The sequence below is a fragment of the Anneissia japonica genome, unplaced genomic scaffold (genome assembly GCF_011630105.1).
Source record: "Anneissia japonica isolate Jap-2015-1 unplaced genomic scaffold, ASM1163010v1 scaffold287916_len461452_cov168, whole genome shotgun sequence".
In the NCBI taxonomy this organism is placed as follows: Eukaryota; Metazoa; Echinodermata; class Crinoidea; order Comatulida; family Comatulidae; genus Anneissia; species Anneissia japonica.
This window is the reverse complement of record NW_022690767.1, coordinates 114,437-133,485: the sequence shown is the minus strand read 5'-3', so window position 1 is coordinate 133,485 and position 19,049 is coordinate 114,437. Positions and strand designations below refer to the sequence as shown.

General features: G+C 33.4%; 1 protein-coding gene across 5 annotated transcripts in view; it reads right to left on the bottom strand.

Annotated features, from left to right (window-relative positions):
• LOC117099946 (fasciculation and elongation protein zeta-2-like) overlaps window positions 1–19,049 on the bottom strand; it is a 52,654-nt gene that overhangs the window by 12,358 nt on the left and 21,247 nt on the right. For 3 of the 5 annotated variants that reach the window (XR_004444049.1, XM_033239474.1, XM_033239476.1), the window contains exons 3-4: window positions 14,300–14,464; window positions 13,256–13,385 (exon numbers count right to left, since the gene is read on the bottom strand). Coding sequence is in view for 4 of the 5 variants with exons in the window: in XM_033239474.1 (XP_033095365.1) it covers window positions 13,256–13,385; window positions 14,300–14,464 (295 nt within the window). In the remaining variant the exon portion in view is untranslated. The remainder of the gene's footprint in view (window positions 1–13,255; window positions 13,386–14,299; window positions 14,465–19,049) is intronic. The other 2 variants (XM_033239475.1, XM_033239477.1) reach the window with 1 other exon arrangement.

Here is a 19,049-nt window from a genome sequence, read left to right as displayed (position 1 = left end):
ATTACCACTATTCATCATTATCAACATTATCCTCACCAATGTTACCATCATTAATAATAATCATTAACTATATTCTCACATGTAACGTAAGACTTCTTTATACCTTGCAATAGAGGCTGACCACCAACAATGGTGATTTTGAATTTTAACAAATTTTATTTTTGGACCCCTGGAAAAATGGAAATTTCATAAAAATAGAAATTTTATATTTATTTTTTTTACATCCTCCGCTCCCCTGAAATCTCCAAAAATAAGATATATATATATATTTTAATTATATAAATATAATTACTACCACCATAACCATCATCTCCACATTATTATCATCACTGATGATAACAAAATAATAATGATAAATAATATTATAATTACTCATTATTATTTATGGAATCATGTTTTCCATGAATTTAAAATAATTATAATAATTTGTTAGTATTTATATATCATTCTACAATTACCATAACGCAAAATAAAAAAAATCTTAGTTTATCCCCATTCTATGGTACTGAACAAAAAAAAATTTGGAAAAAAAAAATGTTTAATAATAAATAGTTTATAGTAGATATTGTCTGTATTATCTCAAAAATAAAACAACCCAATAATGATATTTGGCTTCAGAAAAAAAATTCCTCCCTCCCTAATCACTTTTCTAGCCTAGACATGGTGATAAAACTAATATTGTTTTGGGCCTAGTCTATTACTACTACACATTATTAGCCAGTGATTGGAACAATGCTTTTGGAACATTGTACATACTCAGCTCCCTTGGGGCATATTCCATAATTCACTGCATGGAAATTATACCAGCGCATTGGCACTTGAATCGCCTACTGGATGTACCACTTGTACTTCTTGATAGAGAGAGATAACATGGGTAACATACTCTTGCCCTAGAACACAAGCAAATTGCATTGCAAAGGTTTTGAACCTCCAACCTCAACCGTTGCACCAACCAAAAAAAAAACACTTGGCAAGCATCTGTACTATGAAAACATAAATAAAATCCTCCAGTAAGAAATTCCATTCTAATCAATAATTACTATAGAAATAATATCAACATTCTATTGTAGTCAACATGGATAATTATAATTCAAATAAATGTTCTATAATTGCAAATAAATAGATGCTGATATGATGTTTGATATGGTTAAGTATCTACTTCAAAAATTAAGTAAATTTATGAGTCATTATAAGTGTAACACACAATGTTTATGTCACTGTATGTTAATTACCAGTTCATAATTTCAGCCAATTAATGAACAGTAGCCAAATGACATGGAAACTAACATGTTTTCGTATCTCCTCTAATTAGAAATTACGTCGTCCATTTGTGTACTTGAGCAAGAAATTAGGCGACTGTCCATATCGGATTTGAGCATGCAATGAGCTCTGCGTTAGCAAATTATTGATTTATCCACGAAGATTCCATACAATAAGATCATTTGAATACTTGGTCTTTTCGTCCTGCACGCATATTACAGCAATTAGGCAGCGGCCTCTCGATGAGTAAGAAAAGCTTGCTTGTCTGACAATATCTGTGGCTGCTTATCCAAATGGGGAGTGGCCTTTAGAACAATCAGAATCATAAGCAATGCCTTCATTATTTTACTTCATATACCTCCCAGCATTCCCTCATCTCTGCTAGGCAATTAACTGGAGCTCTATTTTTCACAGCACATAATACTAGTCTACAGATATGGAATGTTCACTTGAACAAATCAAATTCCAGCTCGAACAGGATGGTTCCATTTAAATCAAAGGATGATGGTAGAAAACATGTGATGACAATTTAGAAGACGAAAGTTAAAAAGATAAAAGTTAAACTTAAATTGCAAAGACTACCGTACTTTCCCTCAACTAGACAAAATTAATTTTGGATTTTGGTATATTTGATTGATTGATAGACTGTTTGATTGACTGACTGACTGATTGATTGATTGATTGATTGATTGATTGATTGATTGATTGATTGATTGACAGCAATGAGGACGAGTAACACGAGAATGGTAAATATGGCATGACAATGAAGGTGATGATAGTGGTTGTGATAATGATAATTACAGGAATGAAACAGACAATATCAATTAATGACAGCAACAACGACGATGACAACTCAAAATATGACAACGATAATGGTAATGAGTGCTGATATTGATGATCAGGAAGGTTATCATACAGATGCGTATCTAGGGCTTTTGGCGCTGAAAGCAAGAAATGCATCCTTTTTACAACTCGGTATGTTCTGAGCTTGTATGTATGTATGTTATAATTTATACATACTTTGCCAAATTTAGGCACTAACCTAGAGGCCCTATATAATTTTTGTCCAGGCTTATTTTGGTGCCCCTCTCAATTCAGGCAGTATGGACGCATGCTCTGTTATGTACCCCTGTAGTTAACCTCAGTTGTCATGTATTATTGATGTCTCCACTTAAAAAAAAAAATCCATAGGAAAAACAAATATCGTAATTAATGTAATAATAAACAGATGATTATGGTCTGATCGTTGTTATTGCAAATAACCTACCTAATATTCATATAGCAATTTATAATAATTTTCCTTGGCTAAAATACACTATAACATACATAATAATAATTATTATTTTATCAGTTATCTTATAGCACAGATCTTCATTTTCATATTAGCCCATAATGCCACTATAGCTCACCAACATCCTAGACAACTAGTCGGACATGTTTCTCATTAACTCTGATAACAGACCTTTCCCTGAACCGATGTGTACCTAATATGCATCACATATTTTCTCATATTATTTCATATTTTCTATATTTTAATTAGCAGAGAAAAAAAAAACCACACGATTGTTGCACTCATAAATAAATATGACACAGCCTAACCTAGGTTGTACGTTTATGTTTAAAACCTTCAATTCCGTCTTGTTCTTGTTGCCGAACGCTCCTACTTTGAAAACGACGGGAGAGTCCTCTAGCATCATCAATTTAGGTTCAAAACCCACTTCTTGTTTCTTTGGCAACTGTTATTTGTACATTAGTCACTGATGATTACGTTTGCTTTTACTTCTATCCATATTATCAGGGTTCGTATTTCCCCACAGACTGACAGCAAATTGCTGTAGAAAGGGCCTTCCACTGCTGTTGTAAATCCCAGGCTCGACAGCAAGCTTTTTGCTGTTGAGGCCTAATCCAGGCCTAGAAATGGATTAAATACAATTACATTTATAGAATAGGCCTACAGTATCCATAAAACAATTTACCAAGCTTTTTGCTGTACAGAAGAATATATTGCTTTAGTAAACCCTCAGCCTACAACAGCTATTTGCTGATTGAGCCTTTTGCGGAAATTCAAACAATGATACTATTTGTCTACAGTATGACTGTATTGATGTGTCATGCCCTTTATTTTCTAAAGAGGGCCTTTAAGCATCATTTACCCTTCCCGGCTATGGGTCGTCTTTTATGAATATGGCTATCAGAAAATATACAAACATCAGCAAAATTATAGCATTTCAAACCATGACTTACACACATCTTATAGCGCATTGTTTTACTCTACAACACTGCAAATTCAAAAGGCTCATGGGAAATATGTGACGTTGGTACAAATGATCTATAGGAAATCAAACAATAGTAACACATGTCGCTCGACAGACAAACATATGAACTGTGGAGCCAATCTATAATGAAATTGGTTGATATGCATTTTGTTTATTTTAATACAATGTTGCTCATATTATTATACATTGATCTTATTACAAACAAAACCACACTCAGAATCAGTAAAAATAATTATTTACAACAATTATTATTGTTTACATTCACCACCATAAACTGTGGTGACTGAAGTAAAGCATAGTACAGTAAGTACTCTGATTTAAGCCCACCCCTTGGCACCCCTTCAACACAAAATAGGTCCATTTTGGGGATGGGCTTATACCAGAAGAATGCCCTTTTAATAAAATGGCAATTTTTTGGCACTGTCTGCCTAATTAAAAGCCAATATTTTTTTTGAGAATGTAACTGTAAAAGTCATATCCTGTGATTTTGCATAAGGATAGGCTGGCACATAAAACCGGGCATAAAATGGGGAGGGGGGAGCGGAGGGGACTTATACCCCAGGTGGGCTTATACATAGAAATAGTATGGTGCAGTGGTTTGGTTTCCCAACCTTGAGGTCACAGCTTCAATCCCTCGCTGTGCATTCAGCTTGTGTCCTTGAGCAAGACACTTTATCTGCATTGCTTCTCCCCACCCAGGTGTATAAATGGGTATCTGGTGGGGTTGCCTGCTCCTGCGCTGATTATAGCAGCGATACTTAAGCATGCAGACTCAATGACTGGGGTCAAAAGCGCTCCGTCTGCAAAGAAAATGCTATATAAATAACTGCATATTAATATTATATTACTATTATTAATTATAGAGAAATACTGTATGGTGTTATGTGAGTTTTGTCTTACTGTTAATATTTTATTCCTGTATACTATTTATAATTAGGAGACTTCATATTTATATTAACATTCCAGGGTAGCACATATTCTAGAACAGTGTATATTACAAATGATAGTGCTTAAAATGGTAACTTGTTCTATATCTGACTAGTATTACTTTCAGTATTCCATGAAAAATCGATTATTTAATAGTATCCAGATGATACAAGACATATGTTGGGTATGTGCTCTTGTTTACATGTGCCATAACAGTTATTCAGAATCTCAATAAACGCTGCACTGCTTACAATATTCAAAAGCTACGATCTGGAAAAATTCATGTTTGGTGCGTGCCCTGACAAAAACACTTGTTGGATAATTTTTTATGGTACTTGAACAATTATCATTAAACTGCCTAATGATAATTAGTACATCATGGTAGTGTACAACTAATTATTGGACAGTAATCATTTTAATCATCTTGGCATAATTTAAGTAATAAACTTCCAATTGAGAACTGTAAACAATCTTTGTTATTAAGTGAAATGAAACTAATTAGTCTAGAAACCCGAGACATAAATTATCAGAATACTAAAACTCCAGGGAATGTAATTCATTAACGATTCACCTGGGGATTAGAAATTTTCTTGTAGATTGACGATAAAATTATAACGAGAATATATTATCCATATCACTTGACAATGGAAGCATATTATTTGCAATAAATAAATTCCATTTCACAAATGCATTTGTATATTTTGAATTAATGAGTTTGTATTTAAAAGTACATGTAGAGTATGTTTTGTACATTTTGAATTAATGAGTTTGTATTTAAAATTACATTTAAAGATGCACTATCAGTAATGAGAAAAAGAGAGAAAATGAAATTATTTTCAAATGAACTATTCAAAATTCTATTTGTTTTTGAGGTATTTTCCTGTCTTTTTGAATACCTAAGATATGATTACATAAATTTAAATGATATAACGAAAGCTAATGATAAATCCAAAATAAAAAAACAACAATATTATAAATCGTTTTAATTTTCATTCAAATTTCATGAAAATATAATTTAGTTTTGTACTACACACGTTTTTGATATTGATTAAGTCCAATATACATAATACAAACAAATTAGAAATATTTAAATTCTGACAAAAGTTGTCTTTTATTTTTTTAAAACTCTTTAATTGAATTTGCTGTAAAATGTTAGAATATAAAGATTTAAACTTAGTAAACATTTGCAATTTCTAAAAAAAAAACCTTATAAATTAATTATGAATGCATCAAGCTAGCCTCTGGAAAGAGTTTGTCTTCGCTTTACGAATGACAAAATCTGGATTAACCTGACAACCTTGACACCTTGGCGTTAATACAAATCTCCGTGCCACCTATTAGGAATGGACTTGGCACGAACCTCCGAGTGGTTCGTGCTGGACTCGCATATTCAATTCTAACCGGTGCATACAGTAAGCTAGATGACACCGGTAATGCATCACCAATATTCATTTTGAAATACTGTACTATTGAAATTCACAACCTGACACAAATCTCATTATCTTATAAATTATATGCTGAAGATCCATTTTTCCCCATGGTGTTCTTGTGTCGATCCAAAAAAACGGATTTAAATAATGGTACAGAAAAAGACATCCGTCTGTCGCATGCCGGAAACTGATTGGGATTAGAAGGCATTATTGGTAATAATTGTTGGATTCGGAGGACGTTCCATATTAAAACGCATATCTGCACTAAACACTGACATAACAGAAATCCAAATACATAAGTTGAACACAGAATACTGGCAGGTTGAAAATATTATTCAACATTTACAAAAAAAATTAAAAACTAAACTAAAATAAATAAATTATCAATATTTGATTAACTGGTTACAAGCTTTAAATTGAAAATTGGAATATAACTTTTGCTATTTAACACTAAGAGAATATCAAACTACTACCATATTCTTGCATATATTCAATTTAAAAGAAATGTCAAAGTACAGTAGTTAAACTATTCATCAGCATAAACTGAATTGTTACAATCTATCAATGTTTAAAGATGTACTGAAATCTCCCAACCCTCTCCCCACCCCCACAAAGATTAAGAATCAAGAAAACCCGTTAAAAATTAAAATTAATCTGGATTACTCAGTTATAGAAAACCTATAAGTTAACAACTTTCAATAAGTTACAGCAACATAAAAAGGTTTTTTTTTTTAAAGATTTAAAGTTTTTTCAATATGAAAATCCTTAAACTTATAAGACCACTTTCAAGATCTAGCTTTCCCCCATTTATTATCTCACTCCTTAAAAACTACATAATGTAGAGCCATCACTGGCCGTAAGAGAATAAAGTTAGATAATGTTCTAACATACTGTAGACTGAAAACTTTAATAAGTAGATAATATTTGTCTTCTTAAATATTTATAGCTTGAAAGGCATGTTTAGAGACAGTACAACCAGTCTATTGATTTTTAACTGGTTTCAACTTTGTAAAGTTAAATGTGCAAACTGTGATTAATGATGTTTCCCTTAGACTGCTTCTTACATATGTCAACAAACACCTACTTTATTTATTATTATAAGCAACTATAAAACTAAAAAAAATCTTGTGATGCCCACGCAGTTACGTTTTGAAAATCAAGAGTCGGTCAGACGGCTTTTTCTTTTTACTGCAGGTGTATTTGCCTAGCCCTGATTACAGAGATTTTTTTTTTTGCAATTCTTTGCCATTCATTTTGGTTGATAAATGGAAACCACAGTTCTAAGATCCAGGTCAAATTATTACACTCGTCATTTAAAGCTTGAAAAGTTGCTGTTTGAAGCATTATAAGTAAGTATGATAGCATCTCTCAAACAATCATGAATAAAAACACAAATGCTACATTTTATCATGAATGTATCTTATCATTTTCATTAAAATCCTCATCAAAAATCATGTCATCATACATCGCATGTTAATCATACTATTAAGACCAACCAGGATGGTTAAATATAATTCAGTCAATTTGACTTAAAATATAACTGGTGTTTTCCAAAACAGCATAAATGAAGCAATTTGTTAGCTGATGGTAGATGATATATGTACAGTGTTTGCAACCACTGTCTACACTGTAAGTAACACAACTGGGAGATTAGCTAATGATAAATCTCTCTATACTCCTATAATTGAACTATCGTTGAGGCGACATACTTCTGTGCAATGCGAGCGACTGTAGTTATCATATATGAGGAGTAGGTGCACGATAGGTCGTTTTAATGGATTTGGTGGATTACGTGATGATGTAACAAACAACCGAATTAAAACATCTAATAAAACGCCTTCCTCGTTTTCTGCTAACTTTTCACAATCTGTTAAACACTGAAAGTTTCTCATAAATTGTTCAATTTTTGCATTGAATTTTGAAAGGAATGATTAACATTTCAACAAAATGACCTGATTTTCTTTTACTTTATTTTCTTCTATAAAATTAGAGGCATAATCCAATTTCAAAATAGTTTCAATTAGGAGAAAAATTAATACACTGTATTGTTATTAGAGAAGTAGGATTATATAAACTATCAAAGTCAAATTTTGCTTTGATATGTTGTACAAATGAATTTTCTATGATGCTGAATTTAAGTTTGCCAAAAAAAAAAACTTGGGAACATTGTTAGCCATTCTGGCATTGTTAATCTAATAACACCCTGTCTCTTATACACATCTAGATGTGTATAAGAGACAGTTCCAAAACAGCATAAATGAAGCAATTTGTTAGCTGATGGTAGATGATATATGTACAGTGTTTGCAACCACTGTCTACACTGTAAGTAACACAACTGGGAGATTAGCTAATGATAAATCTCTCTATACTCCTATAATTGAACTATCGTTGAGGCGACATACTTCTGTGCAATGCGAGCGACTGTAGTTATCATATATGAGGAGTAGGCGCACGATAGGTCGTTTTAATGGATTTGGTGGATTACGTGATGATGTAACAAACAACCGAATTAAAACATCTAATAAAACGCCTTCCTCGTTTTCTGGTTACTTTTCACAATCTGTTAAACACTGAAAGTTTCTCATAAATTGTTCAATTTTCGCATTGAATTTTGAAAGGAATGATTCACATTTCAACAAAATGACCTGATTTTCTTTTACTTTATTTTCTTCTATAAAATTAGAGTCATAATCCAATTTCAAAATAGTTTCAATTAGGAGAAAAATTAATCTACACTGTATTGTTATTAGAGAAGTAGGATTATATAAACTATCAATTCAAAGCCAAATTTTGCTTTGATATGTTGTACAAATGAATTTTCTATGATGCTGAAGGTAAGTTTGCCAAAAAAAAAACTTGGGAACATTGTTAGCCATTCTGGCATTGCAAATATTTTGGTAATAGATGGTATAGTGAAAACAAAAATTCAAAAATAAAATTATAATAAACTTGGGAATAGTTAATTCCCAATAAATATAGTGAATATCTAAACACAAGAAGAATTTTGGGGGGAGGAGGGGGCGAGATGGAGGGAGAGCACTAACCATCATGCAATAGGATCTCATTCAAATGCGTAAAAGACACCCTCTACTTTTTTAACCTCATATATTTGCATAGTTTAAATACATATATTTTTTTATACCTTTTATGGGATTTATATCAAAATAGTTAGCCTGCAGGCAGTCAAGCCATCTCCTACATCAATTCAACAAAATGTTGATAACCTTGTCTGCAAGAAACAATTCATGCAAGTTGTTTTCATCAAAAGATGACCTTTTAAGAAAGCAATCACCTATAACCTTTGACAACTTGCGGAATTATAGCTGTAGCATGTGGATTCACGATTGTTTAGATCGCCAAGATAGACAATGTGACTTTGTTGTAAACAATGAATGTATTAAAAAAAAAAGATTTAGTACTGAATTATAGCATTACCACACACTGTGTAAACAGTTGCTATTACACATTATACTAATGAAAGTATGCTTCAAGCAAAATATGATACAAAAAGTAGAAATTTATTTATTTTTTTTTACTTTTCATTTCAACTGGAAACAACATGCCTTATAAACAATTCTGACTGGATGAGGCTTTATTCTACCTTGGTGTCCAAAAAGGAGAAAAAGAAAAACTGTAAAATAGCATACTTGTTTCTTGATTTCACTTGGTTATTGTTAATATACTGTACTTGTTCTCTTTGGCTAAACGATTCTACCACAATACAGTATTACGCAGAAAATATGAAAACTAAATTTTAATTTAATAAAAATAAATGTGTGATAAAGGTGGAAGTAATAGAGACCACCCTCTAATAGCCCTTAATGGAGATCCTACCAAGTGATGTTGCAATATAAATAGTTCAGTAATCAGATTAATAAGTAACAAGTCCTAAGTTCTGTCCACACTTTATTGAAAAAAAAATGTCACATGCCTAAATATAGTCATGATTACATCACATGATGACCATATATAGGCACATGATGACCATAAATAGGCACATCATGACTATATATGGGCATACAAAAGTTTTTTGTCTTGGTAAAATTTGATAGTCTAGACTGTGCATTAATAAGTGGGGCTGGCAATGTATAGTCACAAGTTAACATTTGGCCTTTGTTAAGATTTGAACCAGGACCCTAGGATTAGAAGGTGACTACCAAACTACACCGCTACTACAACATTCAGGATGTGCACACTTAAAAAGGATTCAGTTTCAAAATAGCGCTATTTTTAATTCAAAGTAACATTTATTTGATTTCTTTTCTAATTCATACAAATATAAAATATAAAATCTGTAACAATTCATGAGAAAAATAAAAAGGCACAGAGCTAGGGAAAAAAATATTGACAAGTCAGCCTAAAAGAAAAAAACAAAACAAAAAGGTAACATGGAAAAAATAGACAGAAAGAAAAAATATATGGACAAAAACAAAGAAAGCATCAAATTAAACAAATACACCGAACACAATTTTGTAAGAAACATGAAAGTACATAGGTTTATATCTCTCAAAAAAAGAATTGATTGTTTAGATCTCTTTTATAATGTAAAAAAATATAATATTAGAAATCAATAATGTGTATCAGTGCTATAGGAAAGTAGTATTAGCTTAACTTAAAATAAACACCCATCTATACCAAAGTACACAAGCATCAAATACTATGCCTTCATCTCTCTACCAAGCTAATGTCATGGAAATAATACATGACATAAAAGGGTTAATCAATGGGTTTGAAAATATCGCGACAGTACCCTGGGAATTTGCGACATCACAAGAAGAAGCTTTTTGCTCCGAGCATCCTCTTGGCAATTTATCTGAAGTTTATATGGAAGGCAGAATTACACTAAAAATTATTGCAATACATTTAGCAAAATGGAAGCTACAAACATACAATAGCAAACCTGTAGTTGAATAAATTGAGGTCTAGCATATTGATATCTTGGGAATTGTAATTTTTTTAAGGTTCAAAGGCAGAATTACTCTTAGCAATTAGAAGCATGGAATGGAGTTATTAGTGAGGCTGAGATACATTTTAGCAACAGACATAATCGGTGATCCCGCGGTAGCAGAGGTTGTGTAATATTTATTAGGTATTGATTGCAGTATGCTTAGTATAAAGGAAAGAGGTAATGTAATACTATATTAAAATAAAAACTAGAACCTATCAATAGACATTATCGATGATCCCGTGCTAGTAGAGGTTGTGTAATATTTATTGGTATCGAAAGCAGTGTACTGTACTCTGTATAAAAGGAAGAGGAAATAATACTGTATTAATATGAGAACCCAACGATGTAAATGCCAAAGCAAGGCAGTATGGTTATTCGAAAGTTTTAATACTCATTCTAGCATTCTCAATGCAGTTTAAGAATCTAGAGTAGAAATCATGTAGTTTAATGTTTTGTAAGCCTAGAGCTAGCCTAGCATCACAGTGGGTCAATCACAGTGTATCGTAGTGCCTGAAAAGGCAGCAGATATAGGCCTAACTCACTTTGAAAAATTGCCAATATTCTCATTAAATCCTTGTGGATTATCTCTGAATTTAAGTTTATCCTGGAATATAGTTTAATCAAGTTAAACCTTCATCAAGATATTACTGAATGGTTCACATTAAACTTAGTCCTGTTAACTAGACTATAGTAATCCATTATTGGATTTAAGTTCAGTGTGAACCAGGCTAGATGCAAAAAAGCATAAAGACTGAATGTTACTAAATACATAAATTATTTATCAATAAACTCACTATCTACTGCTAATTATTGTTAATTAGCTGACTAATTGTTAATCTAATAACACCAAGTTAATCATGTTTAATTAGTAATAATACTTAGCAGCTAAGTATAAATATGACAGACAGTATCTATTTCCAGTGAACCAAGTCCAATTTGTAACCAAATTTGCTCATCAGGGATTTGAAAATTTATCTTTAGAGTTAAGTCACCTGGAAATTATTTGTCTTTGTTATCATCTACAGTAGGCAGCTTAATGTCTAGCCAGTATTAAATAGTAATTATTAAGTTTTACTAATTAATCAAAGTGTAATGAGTATGATTCTAATTGGATCCTCCATGAATGCAAGATAAATTACTTTAATTAATTCTGTTTTTAACTACAATGGGCAGTAAGATGCATGAGTTTTGAATAAGAAAATTCTATTAGAGAACCAACTATTACTTTAAAATAATAGGGATAATAAGATGAAACTGGTAAATAGGGCCCTATCTTGTTAAGAATCACAGAAAAATTACTGAATCTAAAAGAGACAGATCTGATTCATCATGACTGAAAACTACCAAGGCCTCATTAAAATCAGTGGTAAAAAAATCTTCAGATTGCTTTGCTAGACTAATGTCTTCCTTGGTTATACATTTTATTGTTGTTATTATTTTATAGGATTTATATAGTGTACATATGCAGAAAACTAATCAAGGCACATTTTCCCTAGTCACTAGACTAGATACAGAATCAATCATACACAATGTGCAACCTCCTCCGCTCCCTGGGGGAGTATTCCTAGTTTATGCGTGTAATCAGCACTACTAATTACATTCCGAATCATTCACTTTCTACCAGGTACCCATTTATGCTCCTGGGTGAAGAGAGGCAAATGCAGCTAAAGCGTCTTGCCCAAGGACATAAGCAGTGTGACAAGCATCAACCTCAAACCTCCAACCTTCCGATTAAAAGTGCAACATCTTACACGCTACGCCACATAGCTTCTATACCCGCTTGTCATACCTGGCCATACATTATCTGCTATGATCAAGTAACACCTGGTCTTACCTGGCCAACATTATCATACTTGTTCACTCAATATCTGCTGGTTATACTTGGTCACATCAATTAAGATATGGTAATACCTGGTGATAATGTATTTTGTCATGAGTAAAAGTACATGGATCACCTGTTAATATCTGGTGATATGTGGTCACACCTTGTCATCATACTGTGTCATCTAAATACAGTACATGGAATCTATTCAGATCTGTTAATTAATGGTCATACCATGTAATCATACTTTGGTCATACCTAGTCATACAGGATATGGCCATGAGTTTAGGGTAATACTACAGTAATATCCAATAATACAGTACATGGCCACTAATTTATATCTGGTAATACCTGGTCATACCTAGTATACAAGAACATAGCCATGAGTGGTCTTACCTTTTGTAATATTACAGTCATGCTAGTAATATTACATGGCCATGATACGGTAATACCTGGTCATACCAAGTAATAATACAAAATATGGCTATGATTTTAGATCTGGTAATGTCAGCCGGCCATACCTTGCAATTAGTGTGGTCATACCCACCAATTGATACAGTATGTGGCTGTTTGTAAATGTGTAAAAACATACCTTGTGCAGCCTTGCTCTCCTCATAACTACTGGTTGTCATTGACCTTTCTCGTAGCACCTGAAGCTCATCTGATATGGTTGACAAAATATCCTCATCTGCCTTCTCATCTAATGATGACTCAGACTGAGACTTAAAAAAAGAATCAAACTTAATACCTCCACATTTATATATTATTATTGTACTACATTCTTCAACATGCACGTGGGCCATATCGTACACAGGACCAACGGCTTAACGTCTCATCTTAAAAACGTGCAAAATCGTAACTTGTATTTCAGCCCTTCAGCTGATACACAAGAAGAGCAGCAGATGGAATTAAACCGGACCAATGGTCTCCATGCTTCATCGCACACATACAATAGCTACTACCAGTTTAGCTGACTATCTAAAGCTAGTGTTTACTCTGAACTTTGCAAAATTAATCTCATGTAGGTTATTTATTTGTATGCAACAATCGAGACTTAACTTTAAAAAATGATTACTAATAATAAGATTTTAAGAGAAACGATGTCAAGCAATACTTCTATTTTTCTAAATTTTGATTTTTCAGCTTCAAGCAGGAAAGAAAATAATTCCAAGCAGCATTAAAGAAAACAATGTACCTGAATACAACGAATGATTCCATTATTTTCTTGAGGATATTCTGCAGCACTCAAGAAAATAATGTGCCTGAATTTGACCAGCAATTCCATTATTTCATTGAGGGTATGCTGCAGTTTTGCCCATTATACACAGTTTGCATACTGTTATTACTGTATTCAAGCACAGTGCAGAGGTATGCACTCTATGGAATCACTGCTCTGGTTATATTTGTAACGTTTTCCATAGATTTTTAATTAATTCAAAAACATGAGGAATAAAAAAATAGGAGAAATTTAAACCACAGAACCCCCCTTTTAAGCCCCCACATCTCTCTCTGGACAATGTGTGCAAAAATATGGTATTATGTAATCAAGTCAATCATAATATATTTTTAAATAATAAGCACACACAAACTTATAGTATATTTAAACTATTAGCAAAGGAAGTGATTTTTAATTTACCTCCTTGAAAATTTCATCAATTTCCTCAATGACCTGATCTGCGGTAAGGACAGGGACATCGTTGTTGTCATTGTGAACCGACGTTAAGATCATTGAATGCATGTCAAAGCTTTCCGCAAGATCCTCGTCATCAGGAAGGTCCAAGTTTGTGGTGGTGTCTGCCGGCTATAAAGACAATCAACAAATATAATATAAATGTAATAAAAATAATAGGCATATAATATAAAATGAAAATAGAAAAATAAATATTATTAATTAATAAATAAAAAAGTGGTATGAATATATATCTGCTGGTCAACAAGTCCAACAATGCTTTACATTTTAATGGAAGTTTATCTTTTGAACTATACAAATTCAAGACACTTTATTGTCTATAATACAATAAACAAAAAGTTGAATTAGGGGTCGTGCAAAAACTATTTCACCGCGAGTGCCGCGTTATCGCCTTTTTCCTTATCAGATCTACCGCGAGTTCGTTAATGAGGCCAGTCAGTGAAGCATTACATTGCTACCGCGGAAGATCATGAATATTTATTAGCTGTCTGCTCTGTCTAACCAAGTCGACTGTAGTGGCCTAACGCGAGTACCGCGATACGATAGATTCGTGAAATAGCAGTACAGTACGATCCTCTTGGTGTGGGAAAATCCACACAGCACGAACTTCCTGGTTGAGGAATTGATAAAAACTGGCTGCTAGCCAAAGGTACAACCTGTATTGTGCCGACTGTTCTGGATTTGGACTATACTGATCGGAGTACTCGTACATTCTTTATTAAGCGTCTAGAAGTCAGATGTCGCATAGAATAGAGTTCTCTAATTTTATTTCATAAACGAACTCGCCCAATGCGATTTAGATCACAACCTCAAAAAAACTATAGCAAATAACACATAAATGATAAATACATGTTTACATTCTTGAATTAGTGTAATTTACTCAAGGCCTATGCACCTCCTAACAACAACAATCTTCATGAATTATTTTAATAAAGTTATTTAGGCCCTATGTCTATGTCCTCCTTTGTAAGGAAACCCAAAATTCAGGCCTATTTTCAAACTTCACTTTTTAATTTGCTCGTATTTTTCTATGTATGCCTATATGAAGCATAAAAATCCACTATTAATATTGACATGTGCAAAACGCAAAAGTAATGGATTAGGCCAAGTCCTGCATTGTATTGGCTTCTTTGTAATGGTACATATATGGATGGTGTAATGTTTTCATTATGAGGATACCACATTTGCCTGGCAAGAGTTTATTACAGTACTGTATTTTAAACATGTCCGAATTTATTCTGTACTGTATTTGTTGTTTACGGCTAATTAAGACGCGATAAACGGAAAAGAATGCGTGGGTGGAGGGGAGAAACTGGTCAACGACTTTTACATGCTAACATTTTAAAAGTAAAAAACGGAGCATTTTGGGTTGCGAAGCAAAGGCCTTGGTCTATGGGAGGAGGGGTGTGTCAATTAAATTATAAATTATTATATTATATGAGGGCCCGTATAAGGGTAAATCGCATGATTGTTATGATGTGTACAGTAGGCTACTCCAATAATAAAATATATTTTGTGTAGAATCACATATATTTTCTTGTGTGGCTATATCTTTATGAATCAATTTCTTATTTGCTGGCCCTTTCAGTGTCGGAATGGTAATTTAGTTTATTATTATGAATATTATTATTATGACTATTATTATTATTATTATTATTATTATTATTATTTAATAATAATAATAATAATACATTGCAAGGCTGAGGTCAAGTTCATTAATGCTGGAATGATATATTCAATTTATTATTATTATTACTTTTACTATTATTATTATTATTATTATTATTATTATTATTATTATTATTATTATTATTATTATTATTATTTTTATTGCGCCAACGCTGCTTAACGAACTCAAAACATCAACCACACGACTTCGTGTGTAGTCATCGAAGTTAGACGTCATTTGCACTCTGGAAAACGTTCTGTACTTTATTAGGCGTACACTGACCAGTGACCACTGATTAATAGGTCCATGCACTGACCTAAAATCCATACATTAATTTCTTATTTCATAGGTTTTATGTCAATGTTTTTGCCTAATTCTGGGTAAGTGTTTTGGTATGACTATTAAAACTAAATATTTTCATTTATATTTGTTCTGACAGCAATATTTAATTTTGAGGTTGTTGTATACTGTATTTGTATTTCTCTACTTGGCCTATACTTTCTCAATAAACTTAAAATATTTATTGCTCTAGACGATTTATCGGTACTGCATATTGATAGTTATTTTATGTCATTATTCACCAAATAAACTTGAACTCCACCCAAACACCACTCATTTATGTTCATAAGCAGGGCAGGGTGTGCCGGGTATACAGCATTGTTCTAATAATCTTCCTGGATTTAGGACACTCCAGATATCGGTGACAGTTGTCTCATAAAATTATTCTGCGACAATCATTTAAATAACAATGAAACTAGTACTTCAGGGAGGGAAAACTTACATGATGAGAGTGACCAGGTATAGATTCTATAACTATTAATTCTGATCGTCACTTTAATGACGACATCGATATGGAGTACAATGAGATTCATCAGCGAAACCAAATTGAACTAGAAAAGCTGCTAAAAGCTGCCGAGCCAAAACAACCGAAGTTGATTAAGAAGAAAAAAGATGTGGGTAGACCACCCAAACACAAACAGTTTCCAACTATTGTGGAGGAAACCAGACTCTTTCTTCAAACAAACGGATTTGCAGCACAGGAAAGGAGGAGGACAGAGACTGCAATGAGCACAGGTGTCACACTGGGTGATATCACCAACCACCTTAAAAAAACGGTACCAGGATTGAACGAGTCAGGTATTAGTAAATCTACTGTCCACCATCTAATGATGCCGCCACGGTCTAACACTAAAAACAGTACCAACTACAAAGGGCTTGTTAAAGCAAGAGTTCCACCAAAATCGAACAACCAAACGAAGAGCAAACATCTAGACCTTCATTATTGTCGATCTCAGTGTTCGATGTTAAACGAGGCATGTGAGTATTTTAATGGAGAATGTTTGCGATTGTCATGTGACGATAAAAATAAAATCAACGTAGGGACTCTGGCTGTCAGCAGGTACCACCAGATAAATAGATTCTTCATGTGCGACGACCAACCAGATTACCTAGACCATGACTTTCCGTACGAGGATAGTAAAATAATTCCGTCTGGATATTTGATTATGACGACAAAACACGACGTTGGAGACAGATGTAGGTCGAGGAGTGCAGAGAGGTATACTGATGTCAAGACAAATTCAGGAAGAAGATGCCGCTCATCATCGCCAAAACGTACCACACTCGCCAAATCAAAAGGGCGCTTCTATACCGATAAATTAGGCCGTACAAGAGTAAAATATGGTAGAACTGGACCCGCCTATATATTCAACAGAGCAACTAGATTCAGTCAATCAACGGCGCAAACTCATGCCAACGATCTTAGTTTACTCCTCAGCAACAAAGATATAGTGGGTGATAAATCAGTTTTATTTATCATGGCTGATGGTGGGGCAGACTGGTCCACCAAATCATTTAAGACTTTCCTCAACCAAGGTCGTTTATGGAGGGACAATGATTTCGATTATTATGTTGTTGCCAACTTAGCAGCGGGTCATTCCGCAGAGAACCCCATAGAACATTTATGGTCGCCGCTCTCCAGGAAACTTGTTTCTGTTACTTTGCCGATTACATTACCTGGGGAGGACACTCCTCCATGCCAACAACGTCAATTGTCAAGTGATGAGCGGGAAAGTAAATTTGCTAAAATCTTCGACAACGCAATCGAGAGTCTAGGAAGTTATTGGCAGATGAAACATGATGGATTCTCAATTACTCCGATTCATATCCCATGTAAACACAGTCCAGCTCCGTATTCAGATCACGACAAACTTAACGAATTCACCAAGTCTGGGATAAAGAAAATCATGCAGTGTCCTGAACTTTCTCAAATTCAAAGCGAATTCAAATTCTTCCTAAGGCATTCAGTAAGACGTACAAACATGATCGAATTTGTTAAATGTGAAGACAGCGCATGTGACCATTGCTCAACTCATCCTGTGAAAGCCAAAAAATTCATGTCGTATTTACGTTCATCGAACAGCAGGATGTTCACACCGACGCAAAATCCGACTAAAGATGGGCACTACTACACGTGGCTAGAAATGAAAAATCGTGTGATCGATATGAAAAAAAACATGCTAGGTAAGTTATTGTTATTATACCTGTAATGAATTTTATACAATATTTTTTTTTACATTAATTTAAGTCCTTTGACTATATATATATAATGATATATCGACAAACAATATTATACTATACTGTATTTTTTTTTTTTTTGTATACGCAAACAATTACCACCAATTCAATTTACTAGTGCTGTATCTAGGGAGTGCGCACGCCCCTCCAAAAATTACTCGCCCAACCTTCTCCAACCCCCTTCCCCACTCAAAAATCACGGTCAAGTACTTAAAACTTATTTTGCGAATTAGCACCCCTCAACTGATAATCGAGCCTCCACTTTACCTTCGCGTTCCCACTCCCATCAGCACCCATATTTTAAGACTTCTAGATACGCCGCTCTCCTGAATCCTGTTTGGCTAGGAATACGTACTGTACTTTACTATAAAACATAGGCCGGTTTTTGATATATATAGGCATAATACATTACAAATCAGTTTACTTTTAACAAAGTCATCATTATTTCCA